Below are 16,013 nucleotides of genomic sequence, written 5' to 3' on the forward strand. Positions count from 1 at the left end.
TTAAAATACCCATTTACGTTATATAAGACATATTGTGGCTGACCCTGTTGTAGGTACGATCGATATAATAATCCAGGGTGCACAGTTCCTAAACTAAAATGACAGGTCCAAATATATCTTTTTTATAATGCTCCCTGCGGAAAAGGATAGCATTGCTTTCAATTTAGTTTGGTCAGTTTAGTTTAGAGATTGTGTACAAGAGAATAAGCCACATAACTTTATAAATAACTTAACACTTTATAAATGCGTAAACTGTCAAGGTCATAAATTTTTTTCTGAAGTGACCGATGCATAGCGAAAAAATTCTAAGCCTATGGATGCAACCAAACACTGGTACTGACGTCATTCACATTTTCTGTACCTACTGAAAAAGGAGTTGCAGGTAAAAGCACGGCAAAAGTTTCTATATCTTGGACAATGTGGATCGATGCAAAGTGCCTCGTTAGGCAAGGGACAAGCCCCAGCCGCGTTAACAGTCCCACAGTTTCAGGCGTTCAGGACATGTGTGATATTGAGTTCTCGTACACTGTTCTGTAACTAAGCTTTGTGAACTTGCCTTTATGTTGTAGGCTTCATACCGTAGAGGCGTATCCACAGTACCCTTTCTTTTCAGGAGATACAACAAACTAAAAATTTGCATTTTACTTGAATGGATATTATCTTAGGTAGGTACTTTCAATCTTACTTCAAAAACTATTTTGAATATTTTCTAAAAAATATGTAGGTATAGTCCGTACAAAATGACTCCTCATGCGCCATTTTAACTCTATGGGTCAACTGTCATGACAAAAGTGCGGTTCACCTTTAAAATAAGGACTAAAACCGTACTTTTGACATGTAATTTGACACAAAAAGTTAAAATGGCGTGTGAGGAGTTAAATTTTACGCGTTATAGTTAACATGATTGTTATGATGTCAGAGGCTCCTATTTTATACGCCACCTATGGTTAGAGGCCCGCAATATTACTGTTCGTCACTACCTACATAACAGACCTAACTAGACAAAATCTATGCATTCATAAAATATAATATTTTCAAAATATTATTTATTCCCACAAAAACAGAAATCTGATAGGTATAATTACATCATCCCTGAAAGACGACTAGAATTATATAAACACGTGTTTATAGCATCATCAGTGCTTCAGAACGGATAGGCGCAGAGTTTACAACGCTTTTAGGGGTTAAAAGGACCCTTTTATGAAATATCTTGGGATCCACTATGCAAACTTGCGTTCCTAGTGCCTTGTAAAGCCATTTCAACCCTGAACACTTAAGCCAATTTAAATTGAACCAGGACAATGTCAACTGTAGTCATTTTGTTTCAGAAAACATTCACATCACTAAAATTTAAGATTTAGAATGACACTTTTCATATCGGGTAATTACTGTTGAAGTTGTTTCTTACGTCAAGTTTCAATATTCAATATAATATATAAGTTATCCGTCGATTAGTTACTTAGCAACGTTGCTATTTGTCATTTTCGCAAAAACAAATAGATTGAATACAGAAACGCGTCCGGCTTCATGGATGGATATGGTTTATCTCACGATTGAAAATTCAGTTCTTAACATTATTAATATTCTTTAACGAAATTACTTCAGCAAGAAAATTATGATTTTGCAGGAAGTATAATAATGTAGCAGCACTTAGGAACTAATTACTTGGTTTTACCTTCCATATAATGTGTATGTAGATACAACATACGCTTGTTAAGGACTCAATATTGCCTTTTACTCGCTAACAACGCCCTGTTTAAGTATCTTAACTGAATTACCGTCTTCTATCGCAAACGTAAAGTGAAACTTTAGAGAGAGAGCTCTTAGTAACATACCTAAGTACCTACATAAATTAGAGACCAACTCTTGCTAGTCAATATCTAGTTAGGTAATTATTATTTATTTAGGATAGGTTTGCGCTTTACTCTTTACCTAGATTTACCTGATGTTACATAGATAGTATACCTAGAGGAAAAGCGGTGAATGCCTAGTGGTTAAGACGTCGCCTCTTATCCGCGGGGTGCAAGGTTCGATCCTGGGCACGCACCTCTAACTTTTAGAGTTTCGTGAAACTGAAACTGCGATTGGATTACTTGTTTTGCGCGCACTATTAATATAGTACGCGACAGGTTGAGATAGCAATCGGGGAGAAACGCCCCGCACACCCGCACTAGCCTAGTGCGGGCGAGCACGGGTGATGTGAGGGTGTGCCATGCGTCCCCCGACTCATACCCTCCTGATCTCAACCTGTCGCGGACTATAGGTACCTTACAGAATTAACGCTGATTCGGTTGGCGGAACGGTTTTATCGTTAGGGTGGCCTCTTACGCTTAAAGAAATCTAGTTCGCGACTGAGTCCCCTATCTGTATTACCTGACACGTTCAACTTGGCTGATTTTAAAAAGAAGAGTAGGTAAATTAACTTAGTTGAATGTGCGGTCTGCCAAAAGGGTCTACTTTAGAATTGGACATAGCTCACTTAAAATATATTTGCGAGCAATCTAATTGACTCACATTTTAAGCCCATTCACTTAAAATCTTAGTCAGTTAGATTGCTCGCGAGTGTAATTTTTTATTATCACAATAACTGGAATTGTTTCCTATTACACTAAGATTAATTTTATTGGAAATCATAATAGAACAGACACAATACGCGACAGAAACGAGAGTTCTTACTCTATGGCCAATGGTCCTGGCCCTCCTCCTATCCTCCTGTCCTCACCTGTAGATATTATGTAGTGTAATTTCACGGAAACGTACAAGTTGATTTGCTTCCTAGTTTCTCATTCGAACCACTAGGATATAGAATGCTGTTCCGGTTTCGGTTTTACCCTCACCTTTTTAAAGTATATACCTATCTTCTAGTCAAGACAGAATAGGCATCTTCTAAGCAAGTGCGTTACTACACCTTAGTTTGCAGCATCACTTGGCGGCAGGTTTGATGGCAATCAAAGTGCTAGTCTATAAATAAATAAAAAACCATCGTGCGCGCCGCGTCCGTGTCACATGCTGCAGTTTGACATGAGTCTACACTGCTCGCGTACGCGCGCTTTCTATGTGACGTTCTGTTTCACTGCTTTTGCATGTTATACATATTATTTATTTCAGATTAGAATATACCTACCACATTGTTGCTTTCACTTGGGTGACATACTATTCTAGATTTTGCACAGCGATAAACACAAAGACCTGCTGGATCTTCCTGGGCAAATGTACAAAGAGGTGACACAATGTGCCGCCAGTCGCCACATTCCATACTTCACTATAATGAGTACACATCACTTACCAGTAGGGTCACCGCTTGCTAAAATTAAATTCAGGATGCAGTTTTTCGGCCATTTTAGAATTGTCATTCATGTTAATTAAATAACTATTTATTTTTAATAGGAAGCCAACGGGTATACAAAGATTTTTTTTATATCTAAATTAAAAGTAAAAAAAACATTAAATTAAATTGAAACTAATGTAAATTAAATTAAATCTAAAACCTCATCGAGACCACCGCAGCGAGGCATTGTACCCAAGATGCTGGCAGCATTACCCCTTTGGATCGCCAAACTAATTCTTTGACCAAGGTAGCTGCATTAGAATTTTATTGTGATATAATATAGTCACGACCGTTCCGTGCGACCAAGCAGTCGAGCAGTCGCCAAACATTTATACTGACTCTGACTGCACTTGTCTTTTAGAGATGTCGGTCGACTGCTCAATTGCTCAAACTTCCGTGCATGGGCGCGCGTAGTCGTATTAGATCACGAACACGTGTGTGAACATTATTAATCATATTCAACATCAGTATCTTTATGCCATGTGATCGTAAGAATGTGTTGTGATTATAATGGTTTGTTCACACAATTTACGTTCTAAGTCAAAGTCAAAGTCAAATCATTTATTCAAATTGGGTACATGCTATTTTGACGTTTTGACAATTTGACGTCATTTGCAATACTCGTACAATGATGTAGTGGTGATAATTAATCTCTTAGGTCGACATTGTGTTATTAATAGTAGAGCTTTAGAATGTCCAAAGTAGATATTTATTCAATTTAATTTCGAATAAGCATTTTCTAGAAGTTCAATGTAATATTTACTGAGATTTTCTTTTGTTTCAGATTTTGATTTGGAGAGGATAAATCAACTACGAACAAACATTAGGAGGTAACAGATTATGTTTAAATAGTAATATGCAAATTCATTTTATTTCAGGCAATGGAAGGTATTATTCGTTATTTCTCTTTGTTCTTCTAGATACTTATTAAATGGCCTACCTCAGTTTTGCTGAAGATGTATTTTTGAAATTCCTAAGTTATATAAAAACCTATCTGCACGCAAAATGTCGTATCCAGACACAGTTGTTTGAGCTATACGTTGATATGTAAGTCAATCAGTTTATACCGTCAGATTAGGACATATCAAAGAAAAGCTCATAATATAGGCACCCTACTCGCAACACACGTGACATACATTTCGCCCGGAAAGCGTCGCATACCTAATAATCAGGGATTAGACGCTCTTTGTCCTGCAGTAGTTATAAACGTTTGCTACTTTGCACGTACAGTGGTTTTGTGAATAATATGTACATTAGACGCATTACACAAATAATTTCTTAACACAAACTAGGTGTTTCAAGCGTTTATTTGATGGTAAACTATAAGATCGGACTACTTTTCGGAGTAATGTGCGTTTTTAAGTAAGTAATTAAATATCACTTGCTTTAACTGTGAAACATCGTGATGAAACCGGCATGGCTGAGAGTTCTCCATAATGTTCTCAAAGGTGTGTGAAGTCTACTAATCCGCACATGGCCAGCGTGGCAGACTATGGCCAAACCCTTCTCACTCTAAGAGGAGACCCGTGCTCTGTAGTGAGCCGGCGATGGGTTGATCATGATGCTACGCTACTGTTTAATTTTCTTGCAATTGTATAATGATCGAGGGTACGATTTAGTAATGCAAAAATATCTATAAAAATGCATTTTCACTGATACAGATCTCTTATAGAAATTCCACTTTTTATCGTTTTTTTTTACAATTTTTTTGTACGAATAAATAAATGTTATGAATAAAAATGAATCGCCTATATTTATGCACGCGCATAACTTCTAAACGACCACTAAATTGGTTAATTTTTTTTTTGTTGTATTTATAATTTATTGTCAGGACAAGGTTTGTATGAAAGATTTTTTTGTAAAATCCACAGGAAAAGAAAGGGATGCAAACGAAGTCGCTGGCAACAGCTAGTAAAAAATAGGATATTTTAAAATAAAAATGCCGAACAAACGAGCAGGCGGGTCAGCTGAGTGATTACAGCCGCCCATGAACATTTGCAGTACCAGAGGAATTCGTTGGTCCGCCCCTTGAAGAACCCCATGTCGTAATCTAATGGGAACACCGCCGATGGGAGTTGATTCCACAGTTTACATGTGCGTGGAAAAAAGTATCTGGCACAACGGGCCTGATTACCTTGAATAGAAACAAGGGTGGATATTAGTAGTAGGATAGAGGTGTAGCTTTTTTGCTTTAGTAAGTCAATAAAGCTGGATGTTTCGTTGGCGGCATTGGCGAATTGTAATTTAAATTAACTTAAAATTAATCAAAGACCCTCTCCCCCCACATACAAGACCACAGCGGCCAGCGCTCAGGCTTACTACTGCGCCGTAGAGGTCGTAAAATACATTTTTGCATTTATGTGCAGACTGACATAAAAAAAGGTTACAAACAATCCGAGGTAGTTCGCTGCTCCATTTTTAGTCGGATAAACTCTGATTTATGAATGTGTTAGCCTGTGGCGCACTCTAAATGGTAAAGTGAAATTTCAGGTCTCATAAACGTTATGTTAGTAACATGTTACGTATTTGCAAGTGCAGCGGAGCTCCTGATAAACATGTTAGAAGTTCATACCCCGACGACTTAAATGCGGCTAGTTCAGTCTGACGCGGTTCCAGTAGAATGCTTATAAGAAATTAAGGTGTTCATATTGCGAAAAGTGCATTGGAGCTGCGCTGCTGAAGTCGCGCACCGTGAGCTTCTATGGTAGAATATTAAATTGTATCTACCTACCGCACGGGTTGAGCGAGTTGCGTGTTGCAACTTGCATTCTTTCATACTTTACGCGACGATGCGCTACTTTTGATGATATAATATACCTAGCTGGTGCAGTGGTGTAAGCTGCGACTAACCCGGGTAACTGGCCGCGATTTTTTGAATCATTCTCGTAGGTGTTCAAATGGTGCGTAAACGTACACCCTGCGTGAATATCAAAATTCGTACGCTTGTGTGTGTGAAACACAAGCATACACACACAACACATTCCATTCCATTCCATCCTATTCCATTCCATTCTATTCTATTCTATTATAATTGTAAACACTGGGTTCAATTTTTAACTTGGTTAATTCGACAGACAGACAATCCTGCGTACAAATATTAGACATTTAGATGCAGACAAAAATCTTTTTTCGCCTCGCGTTAGCAAGACTGCAGTTGCATGGAATATTTAAATCGCATACGGAATGTAGAGAGACGGGAGGGATATTTCGGAGTGCCAGTGCAGGTATCAATCACCTTTTTCAAAGGAAACCCACAGCATTCATCACACCACGTTCTCGTCATGCATGATCATTATTTCTATGGTCCAAGATATAACGGAAAGCGTAAAATTTATAATTTATTTCATTCCTCAAGCAGTCTCTCTCGAGCGTGTCTCATATAATGTTGGACGGGTTGGTTGGGATGTTGAAGTCAGAAGTTTAGTTCTTTTAAAATTTTAAAAAAACTCAATTTTAAAGAAACGCTTTAGAAACTAGGTCTGTGGTTTACCAGTTTTTTTTAAATGTATGTATAGTTTCAAACAAAGACTTATATATTACTTCGTACGGACAGGGCCATTGAACAAACAAAATGGCGTCAAACGGGTCGTTCATTAGTATCTAAGAGGTGGCGCTGATTTATTCATATGGGCATAAGGCATCTGTAAGGCCGTATAACTATGAAATTAAAATCGACATTAAATGTGATATGTAAACGATGCTGTTAAATATATTATAAAGCCCGGTTGATCCTATCTTACCTGATCACAGTGTTAGAATAATACGAAAGGGTCTGTTAATTTGGTATGGTGAAAGTTAATTTTATTCCAATTTCACTTTGCTATAAATTTTAATATTAAGTAGGTACATCAAAACAATGAAATACAATGCCTTCATTACGAAAAATTTAAAAAATATTTTTAACAAAATTTAATATTTTACACGCTCGTTCCAAACATCCAGTTTTGGTATAGTGGCAAAAAGAAATAAGCCGCTTAAACTTATATTTTAAGCCACAAACGACACAACATTATTTTTCCTGACGACTTTGTTTTTGCGTGCCATTAATTTAGGAAAAAGCGTGATCCCAGTTTTTGAATAATAGATTAGAATTTATGAACCTTTCATATCCTTTGTATTTATAAATCAAAACCCCCGACCTTTGTAAGTCATAACCACTAGGCTATCCTGCATTACTACTGCAATGCTCTGCAATTTGGATGAATAAAATTCCCAATGCAAAAAATGGGGGAAAAATATTATTTAGGCATACTTTTTCTGAGACCTATACCTACGTGCACTGGAATCAACTTTGCTGAGTATTGTGACAATATTTTCAGTCATGCATAATATAATATGTGCCGTCTAAGGTATGTCATTGACATTCCAAGAACGCGTATGACGCGCTGTTGTCTCGACTTTCTAAACCCTTTTTGGTATATTGTTTCTTACCATCCACTAATATACCTACCTTAAGTTATTTGTGGCTTCAAAGAAAGTGAGTTGGATAATGGAAGGTCAACACGCACATCATATAATATTCATTGAGTCTTTAACAAGTAAATTTTCAAAGAAACTTTCAATTTAAACTGATTTATTTTATGCGTAAATTATAAATAAATAAGAAATATAAATTCTATAGATTTCCCGTTTTCACAGTTTTAGTGAACATTATCTATGGCATCATCAAGTTTGGCAAAATTGAAATCGGAGTTCACAAGTTATTTTCTTTTCTAAGCGAAGAATTGGTTCGGTAAAATATGATTAAGTAGATGCACTTGTAAAATTTATCGCCCCACAAACGACAGTTAGAATTATTTATATCCATTTACATTTGAAATCGTAAATACATTTCTACTAATTTGATCGCACATTAGGTACAACATAAAAACCACTGAACTGAAGTAGCTGCATGAAACGCAATATAGTAGATTATTAACCAAGGGGATAAAGCAGTGTCTTCTGTCGCGGGTGACGATTTAAATCGCGAGCGTAACAAAGGACCCGAGGTTTACTCCCGAGCGTAGCGAGGGTGTTAAAAACTTAAATCACGAGCGAAGCGAGGGATTTAAGACGAGTCCTGAGTGTAGCGAGGGATTTAAGTTCACCCAAGACTAAGACAGCTTTATCACCGAGGTAAATACTCTACTTTTCGTACCATTTGCGAAAAAATTAGCACAATAATAAGAGAGATAAGCATTTATTAAACGTATTTTTAGAACATTAACTTATTTATAAAAATAAATTAAAATAAACTTAACGTTTATGTACCTATTTGAAGAAAACAAAAACGCGGCAAATTCCTAGACTAATATTTTTTTGTCGGAAAAGCAAAGGCATCAAGCTCATACGGCCTCGTCGGTTTTCGTAATTTTTTTATTTAATAATCATAACTGCATAATAAATGCGTATTCCTTTTTTAAAAAGATGTATAATGCTTTATATACAAACTCAATGATGTAAACACAGATGTAGTCTGTCTGTCTGGTGGGAGGCCTCGGCCGTGGCTAGTTACCACCCTACCGGCAAAGCCGTGCCGCCAAGCAATTTAGCGTTCCGGTATGATGCCGTGTAGAAACCAAAGGGTTTAATAAAAACTGCCATACTCCTTCCAGGTTAGCCCGCTCCCACCTTAGAGTGCATCGTCACTTAACATTAGGTGAGATTGCAGTCAAGAGCTGTCTTGTATCTGAATAAATAAATAAAAAGAAATAAAAAGTTCAGTATAAATTTCGGTACCTAAGTATTCCAAATTTAAATCACATTCTCTCCCTAGGGGATGAATGAAATTCAGTACAATTTTCTTTCCATGTTTTTAACAGATTAAAAATGACTATTGTTATGTACGCTTTTTGTGGCATTGAATGTCACTTTTTTGAGCAAGTGGTACGAAAAACATATTTAATGCATTTGAGAATCACCATTATTTGTTCTATGTCATGTCAAAAGTACAGTTTACTAAAAGGACTAAAATCGTACTTTTGACATGACAGTTGAAACAGTGCAAAAATAGCAAGTGCGTTCTCAAAATGTATCCACTGTACCTTTTAGTAATCAAAACCAGCAATTTGGTGTAAAAATGAGTAAGCGTCAACCTCTGGTGACTTCATCAGTGTCTCTTTCATGCGCTCAACGTAGACAAAATGTGCTTTTTGACCTAGCATACATTTTTAGTATTGAAAATGCGACGTGTATCTCGGATCAGGGTATAAACTTGTGCCGGTTTAACGTCGGGACGTCTCAGTTGCATCCGATACCTGGAATCCTGAGACGCCTCATTCCTTACGTGGACTGTGCCACTGGGTTTTTGTGGGTATCCTGTAACAGTGTCAATGAGTCCCACATACCCACATTCGTGCGGGATGCGTAAGTGCATTTTCGTCTCGAAGTATGCGATCAGCTTTGTGTTGTTCAATTAAATTACCGTACAGAAAATCAGAACATACAGTACGACAACAGCATATTAATGAATGATCATTAGAGCCTTAACACATGGGTCAGTAAGCCTGACACGTCAGCGTGATAGATGCGCTACTTTATCACATTTTGATTGATGTCGACTTCGAACGCTTCCAGATAAGGCTGTCCGACCCATGTTCTGTGACGATGCTCGCACGGGTCATTGTACAGAAATTAATATTAGATAGCAGTGGCAGATGCTCCAGAATTTGTCAAAGTAACGTCAACTTGGAAATTCGCATATGATTTTTGATGTTTCAGCGATGATAGACCAGTGTACGCGTTCAACTCTAGAGGTCCCTCAGATATCTTACACTTCGGACCAATGTGCGTTCTAAGCAATTAAATATCACTTGCTTGTGGTGAAGGAAAACATGAAGAAACCTGTTTACCTGAGAGTTTTCCATAATGTTCCTAAAGTTGTGTGTAATCTGCTTATCCACACTTGGCTAGCATAGTGGACTATAGTCTAAGCCCTTCTCACTCTGAGAGAAAACCCGTGCCTAGTAGTGGGCTAACGATGAGTAGAAATGATGATGATGACCTGATTTTTATCATTTTAACAAAGCAAGTATCAGTCTGTTAAGCTTATTTCACACTTGGATATATAATGTGTTTATAAACACTCTTGTGAAATAAAAGATCTTGCGTTGCTCTGTAAAGAGTATTATGTTTTATTAACGACCTGACATTTTACAAGAACCAAACACATAAGTTGTTAAAGATTATCTTACCTGTAAAGAGAAACAACAATTGAAGCTATTATTTCACTGTTATTAGGTATTGTTTAAACTTTAAATTCTAATTTTATATTATAATTCGAAATTCACTCGCACAGCTAACGTTTTAATAAAATAACAACCTGACAGTTGACACTTGACAGCTCTCTCGGGTCAATGCGCGGCAGATTCAAATTATGTGATCATAGACATAGATAAGTGATGACATTGACATAGACAAATAAATGAAGAGAAATAAATGGGCTTCCTAAGGTCATTTATATCTCCCCCCCCAGCCGTCGTCAATTCAACACTGGAACCAATTTTGTTATGTGGAATAGGTTTGATTCACACTTCTTATGTCCTGTGTTTATTTTGTAGACTGAGGTTGAAATTTTTTCTAAGACCTCATACGGGCCAATTTTTAACTCATCTAGTTTTTTCCTGTTCAAACGGTTACCATTTTCAACATATACTAAGTCTCCTACTTTTAATTCACATGTTCTCCTGTTCTTGTCAAAGTATTGTTTATTATAATTGTGCGATTTTAAAGTGTTTTCCAATGCGGTTTTTCTATCCTTCAATAAATCATTACGGCTTTTATCTTGTTTCAATTCTTCTGGTAGTATATCAACATTTTTTCCTTCCAATAGATATTTTGGTGAAAATCCTGTTACAGTATGTTCCGTTTCATTATACTTTTTTGTGCATTCATGAGCAATAGTTGTCCAAGCTAATTTATCTTTCCTTTCATTTATCTTACATCTTATTTTATTTGTCAGTGTTTGATTTAATCTTTCATTCAGACCATTAGAAAATGGTGAATTCACTGCAGTAAAGATGATAGGTATATTCTCTTTGTCTAAGAAATTTTTAAAATCCTTTGAATTGATGCCGGGATATTGATCAGATAAAATTAAGCCAATTTTATTTTCACGTGTTACCTTTTAGACCAACCTTATAAAATCATTGGCATTTTGGGTTTTCGAAGTCAAAATATAAGCATATCTCGAAAAGTGGTCTACTAGGAGGTGTAAATATGTCTTTGTAGAACGTGAGCCACCAAATCCACCAATAGTATCTATAGACATTATTTCAAAAGGATAAGTAGCCGGACCTAAGTGAGACATTAGTCCAAAATTATATTTCCCTCTAGATTTGTTTTTTATACAGATTTCACAGTTGTCACAAATTTTTTTGATATTATATGTTAAATTTTTTGCTGTATAGAATGGATTAATTTTCCTTTTCATCTGTTGTATCCCAATATGACAGTACATATAATGTATTTTCTGTATAAATTTTTTACTAAATTCCTCAGTTAGTATTATCTTTTCCCTTTTCCCATCCTTACGATAGTATATGTTATCTTTTAATGTTACTTTATATTTATTCTGGTTTATATCTTGATTCCTTTTTTGATCATTTTGTATATCCTCTAGTTGAATCAAGTTTATAATTTTTAAAATTTCATCTTGATTTTCCCATGGGTCTAATACTGCATTTCTGCTTAAGCTATCTGCTTCCACATTGTATTTTCCTGGAGAGTATTCTATCTCAAAGTTGAACTGTGATAGGTAATACGTTAAGTCTCCTAGTTCCTCATCTGTTCTTGCCTTTATGTTCATTTTCTCTAAAGGTTTATGATCAGTGAAAACCTTGAATCTTTTTCCTATAAGCCAGTATTGCCAGTATTTTACTGCTTCCTTTATTGCTAAACATTCTAGATAAATGGCTTTTTTCTTTTTTTGTGTGTCATTTAATTTTCTTGAAAAATATGCACATGGTTTTTCTTCTCCACTGTGTTGAGGTTGCTTCAAAACAGCAGCGATACCTTGTATACTAGCGTCTGTATATATACGTATCGGGAGATTAGGGTCAAAGATCGCTAAAATAGGTTGCGAACAAAGTAATTTTTTTATTGTCTCAAAAGACTCTTGACATTTTCCTGACCAAATAAATTTTTGTCCTTTTCTTAACAAATTATGTAATGGATCTAATGTTATTGATATTTTTGGCACATATTTCCCATAAAAGTTTATCTTCCCTAGAAACTGTCTAACATTTTTCTGGGTTTTCGGAACAGGGAAATTCTTTATAGCAATTAAGTTATCTTTCAGTGGAGTGACTGTATTATTCTTGATAATATGGCCCAAATATTTTACTGAGTCTTGTGCAAAGTTACATTTTGAGAATTTTAATCTAAAGCCTTCTTCTAATATTGCTTCCAGCAAAAGTGATAAGTGCTTGATGTGGTCTGAAAATGTCTCAGAAAATACCAAAATATCATCAATGTAGTTTACAGTGAAATCTGATAGTCTGTGTTTCCGTATAATACTACTCAATATTCTTTGAAAAATTGCAGGTGATGTTTTTAAACCGAATGGTAAGCATGTCCATTGGTAATGCCCATCCTGGGTAACAAATGCTGTTTTTTCCCTGTCTTCGATCTTCAAAGGAATGGACCAGAAGGCTGAATTTATATCTAGTGTTGAGAAGTATTTACACTTTGCAGTCTTTACCATCAAGTCTTCTATAAGTGGAAACGGCTGCGCTTGAGGAACCACAATTTTATTTAATTCACGAAAATCTATACATAGTCTTGATCTTTTCCCTTCTTCTTTTTTATAGGCCAGTGTTACTGGCGCAGCAAAAGGACTGCAGGACTCTTCAATTAGGTTCTCCTGTAATAACTTAGATACTTGCTGTTCAATTTCTTTTTTGTCTTCAATAGTGCACCTATAAGGTCTTTTACTACAGTATTTATCAATTAATAAATCAATATGTGCTTCATAGCCTTTCACAGTGCCTATATCATATTTATCCTTAGCAAAAAGAGGTTTATATTTGCATATTAAATCCTCTATCTCTGCCTGCTTTTGAACATCCAGATGATTGACAGAAATAATGAAACTAGTCTCTTCTACATGTTCATTGAAGTTTATTGTATATTTATCCTTAGTTTTATTCAGGACCTCCACATTTTTAATATAATTTTCCTCAATCTTACTATTTGAAATGTCCGATGGTATTCTTTTGGTTTTTAGGCTTACTTCTTCTTTATTATTATCTATTTTGAGGTTGATTGTACCCTGAGTAATTTCTAACTTCTCATTTTGAATCAGATGAAATTCTTTTATGCAGTCCAGACCAACTAAAAAGTCATAATCAAAGTTTTCTTCATCAATCACAAAAACATTAGCTTTTTTTTCCATTTCAAAAATCTTTATCTTTAATGTTACTATTCCTTTAGTTTTTTTCACGCCATTAATCGTTTTTAAGTTTGCATTTTCAATTGCAATATTATTGTTATTAGGTTTCAAAGATAGTAATCTAGAATTTATTAAAGAAACGTTTGATCCAGAGTCATAAATCCCTGTTATTTCTAAGGAATCATTTAATAACAATTTAATTTTGATTAATGGCGGGATCACTAGTTTTTTGGATTTATTTCGTTTAATTCTGTTTCTAACTCTGAATTATTAACTGTTTTTATCTGATCTCTTTTTTGTTTATCATTATTTTTGTTTTTATACCAACACAAAGATTCGGAGTGATACCGGTTGCCTTTGTTTTCTTTCTCACAAATTCTGCATGGTTTGTAACTTCCATCTCGGTCTTTAATTTTATTTTCTAAGCCTTTCATTTTTATTCCCGAATTCTTTTTATTCACTAGATGTTCCAAGCCCCTGATATTATTAAACAAATCCTTAGTCTCCTTTAAGCTAGTTCTATTGATTTTGTCTGCAATAAAATTTGGGAGCCCGGTGGCAATTAAATCAATTAACATGGTATTATCCATTGATTTATTAACTTCTAATAAAAGTTTTTCCTTTTTCAAAGCATATTCCAGTAATGATCCTTGTCTATATTTGAATAGCATTGCATATCTCACTGGCGACCATCCCCTGTCTGCGTAAGTTTCACAGAAGTTTTCCTTCCACGTTGACCATTCCGAGTTTACTGTACATTTTATGAGTCTTGAACTGTACCAATCGAGGCATGAATCTTCTAAGAATAATCTCAAGGCCTCAATTTTCTTAGTGTCTTCTTCTATACCAACACGAATACATTCTGATTCAAAAATAGCCATCCATTGTGATACATTTGACATCTTATTATTGAATTTCTCTAATACAGTTTTTTCTGTCAGCTTTTTTATATTGTCGGACTTCGATGAATTCTTTTTTTCAGCAAAATTCTCTAAGATTCTCGTCAAAGCCTCTTCTGAAATTCCAGAAGTAGAGGGCAGTGTCCGCGTTTCTTGTGTTGATTCCTCTAGCAAATATCCTTTAAACTGCATGTTTCCATCTTCATCTATGTAGGTACCACATATCTCTGGTGTTAGTGTAAACCAAACTTGTCTTCTATCATTTCTCTTTTGTAGTGTGGTTTTTACTTTTTGAAATGTTTGAGTTTTTATCAATGTGTCGTGCAGTTTTGCTGGTTGGAATTCTTCCGGCATTAAGAAGGTACGATTATTATTAGTTATTGATGTTAAGCAGATGACATTTGATTTCGGATCATCCATCGATTTTTTTACAACAAATTCCAATCTTAACTTCTCCATGTTCTTGCAAAAAATAGCTATAGAATTGTTGTTTTATAATGTGTTTATAAACACTCTTGTGAAATAAAAGATCTTGCGTTGCTCTGTAAAGAGTATTATGTTTTATTAACGACCTGACATTTTACAAGAACCAAACACATAAGTTGTTAAAGATTATCTTACCTGTAAAGAGAAACAACAATTGAAGCTATTATTTCACTGTTATTAGGTATTGTTTAAACTTTAAATTCTAATTTTATATTATAATTCGAAATTCACTCGCACAGCTAACGTTTTAATAAAATAACAACCTGACAGTTGACACTTGACAGCTCTCTCGGGTCAATGCGCGGCAGATTCAAATTATGTGATCATAGACATAGATAAGTGATGACATTGACATAGACAAATAAATGAAGAGAAATAAATGGGCTTCCTAAGGTCATTTATAGATATATAAATTATATTATAGTCCAGTTAAAATAGACATTCAAGGTTACAATAATTCGAATAGAGCTTAAAATTTGTAAGAATGTTGGGAACACCAATATAAATAAATTGTGATAAGTCCCTATCGGTCGATCGATTGGTGTTCCCAACATTCGTAACAATTTTTAGCTCTATGCGAATTATTGTAACCTTGAATGTCTATTTTGACCGGACTATGATATTATATTATATCCCGTCACTACGGGTGAAATGAATAGAATAGAATAGAATAGAATGTTTTTTTATTCATGTAAACTTTTTACAAGTGCTTATGAATAGTCAGGTAGTTTTAATTTACCACTGGTTCGGAATGCCGTTCCCGGAATGAGTTTTAGATACGTGTTCTTGTTCATATTTTATTGATGCACATTTAACTGAATACCATTTACCGCTAGGTGATTAAGTTAAAGTGCGAATAGCAAGTAAGTAACTGATCACAGAGTTAGGCTTCAGTTGTTTGGAGTGAATATCAATCAAACTGACAAAGTAG

General features: G+C 35.2%; 2 protein-coding genes across 5 annotated transcripts in view; one reads left to right on the forward strand and one right to left on the reverse strand.

Annotated features, from left to right (window-relative positions):
- The window catches only part of LOC117985352 (potassium channel subfamily K member 2-like), a 354,631-nt gene that overhangs the window by 204,253 nt on the left and 134,365 nt on the right, over positions 1–16,013 (forward strand). For all 4 annotated transcript variants that reach the window (XM_069501095.1, XM_069501094.1, XM_069501096.1 and 1 more), the window contains one exon: positions 4,113–4,158. The gene's annotated coding sequence lies outside the window, so the exon portion shown is untranslated. The remainder of the gene's footprint in view (positions 1–4,112; positions 4,159–16,013) is intronic.
- LOC138402731 (uncharacterized) lies at positions 13,248–15,479 on the reverse strand. The gene is made up of 2 exons (XM_069500567.1): positions 15,218–15,479; positions 13,248–15,138 (listed from the first exon to the last, which is right to left on the reverse strand). The coding sequence occupies exon 2, from the start codon at positions 15,053–15,055 to the stop codon at positions 13,919–13,921; it is 1,137 nt and encodes a 378-aa protein (XP_069356668.1). The 5' UTR covers positions 15,056–15,138; positions 15,218–15,479; the 3' UTR covers positions 13,248–13,918.

Source organism: Maniola hyperantus, chromosome 9 (assembly GCF_902806685.2).
Source record: "Maniola hyperantus chromosome 9, iAphHyp1.2, whole genome shotgun sequence".
NCBI lineage: Eukaryota > Metazoa > Arthropoda > Insecta > Lepidoptera > Nymphalidae > Maniola > Maniola hyperantus.

Coding starts and splice junctions, on each gene's coding strand:
- LOC138402731 (XM_069500567.1), bottom strand. CDS start 15,055: ATGGAGAAGTTAAGATTGGAATTTGTTGTAAAAAAATCGATGGATGAT.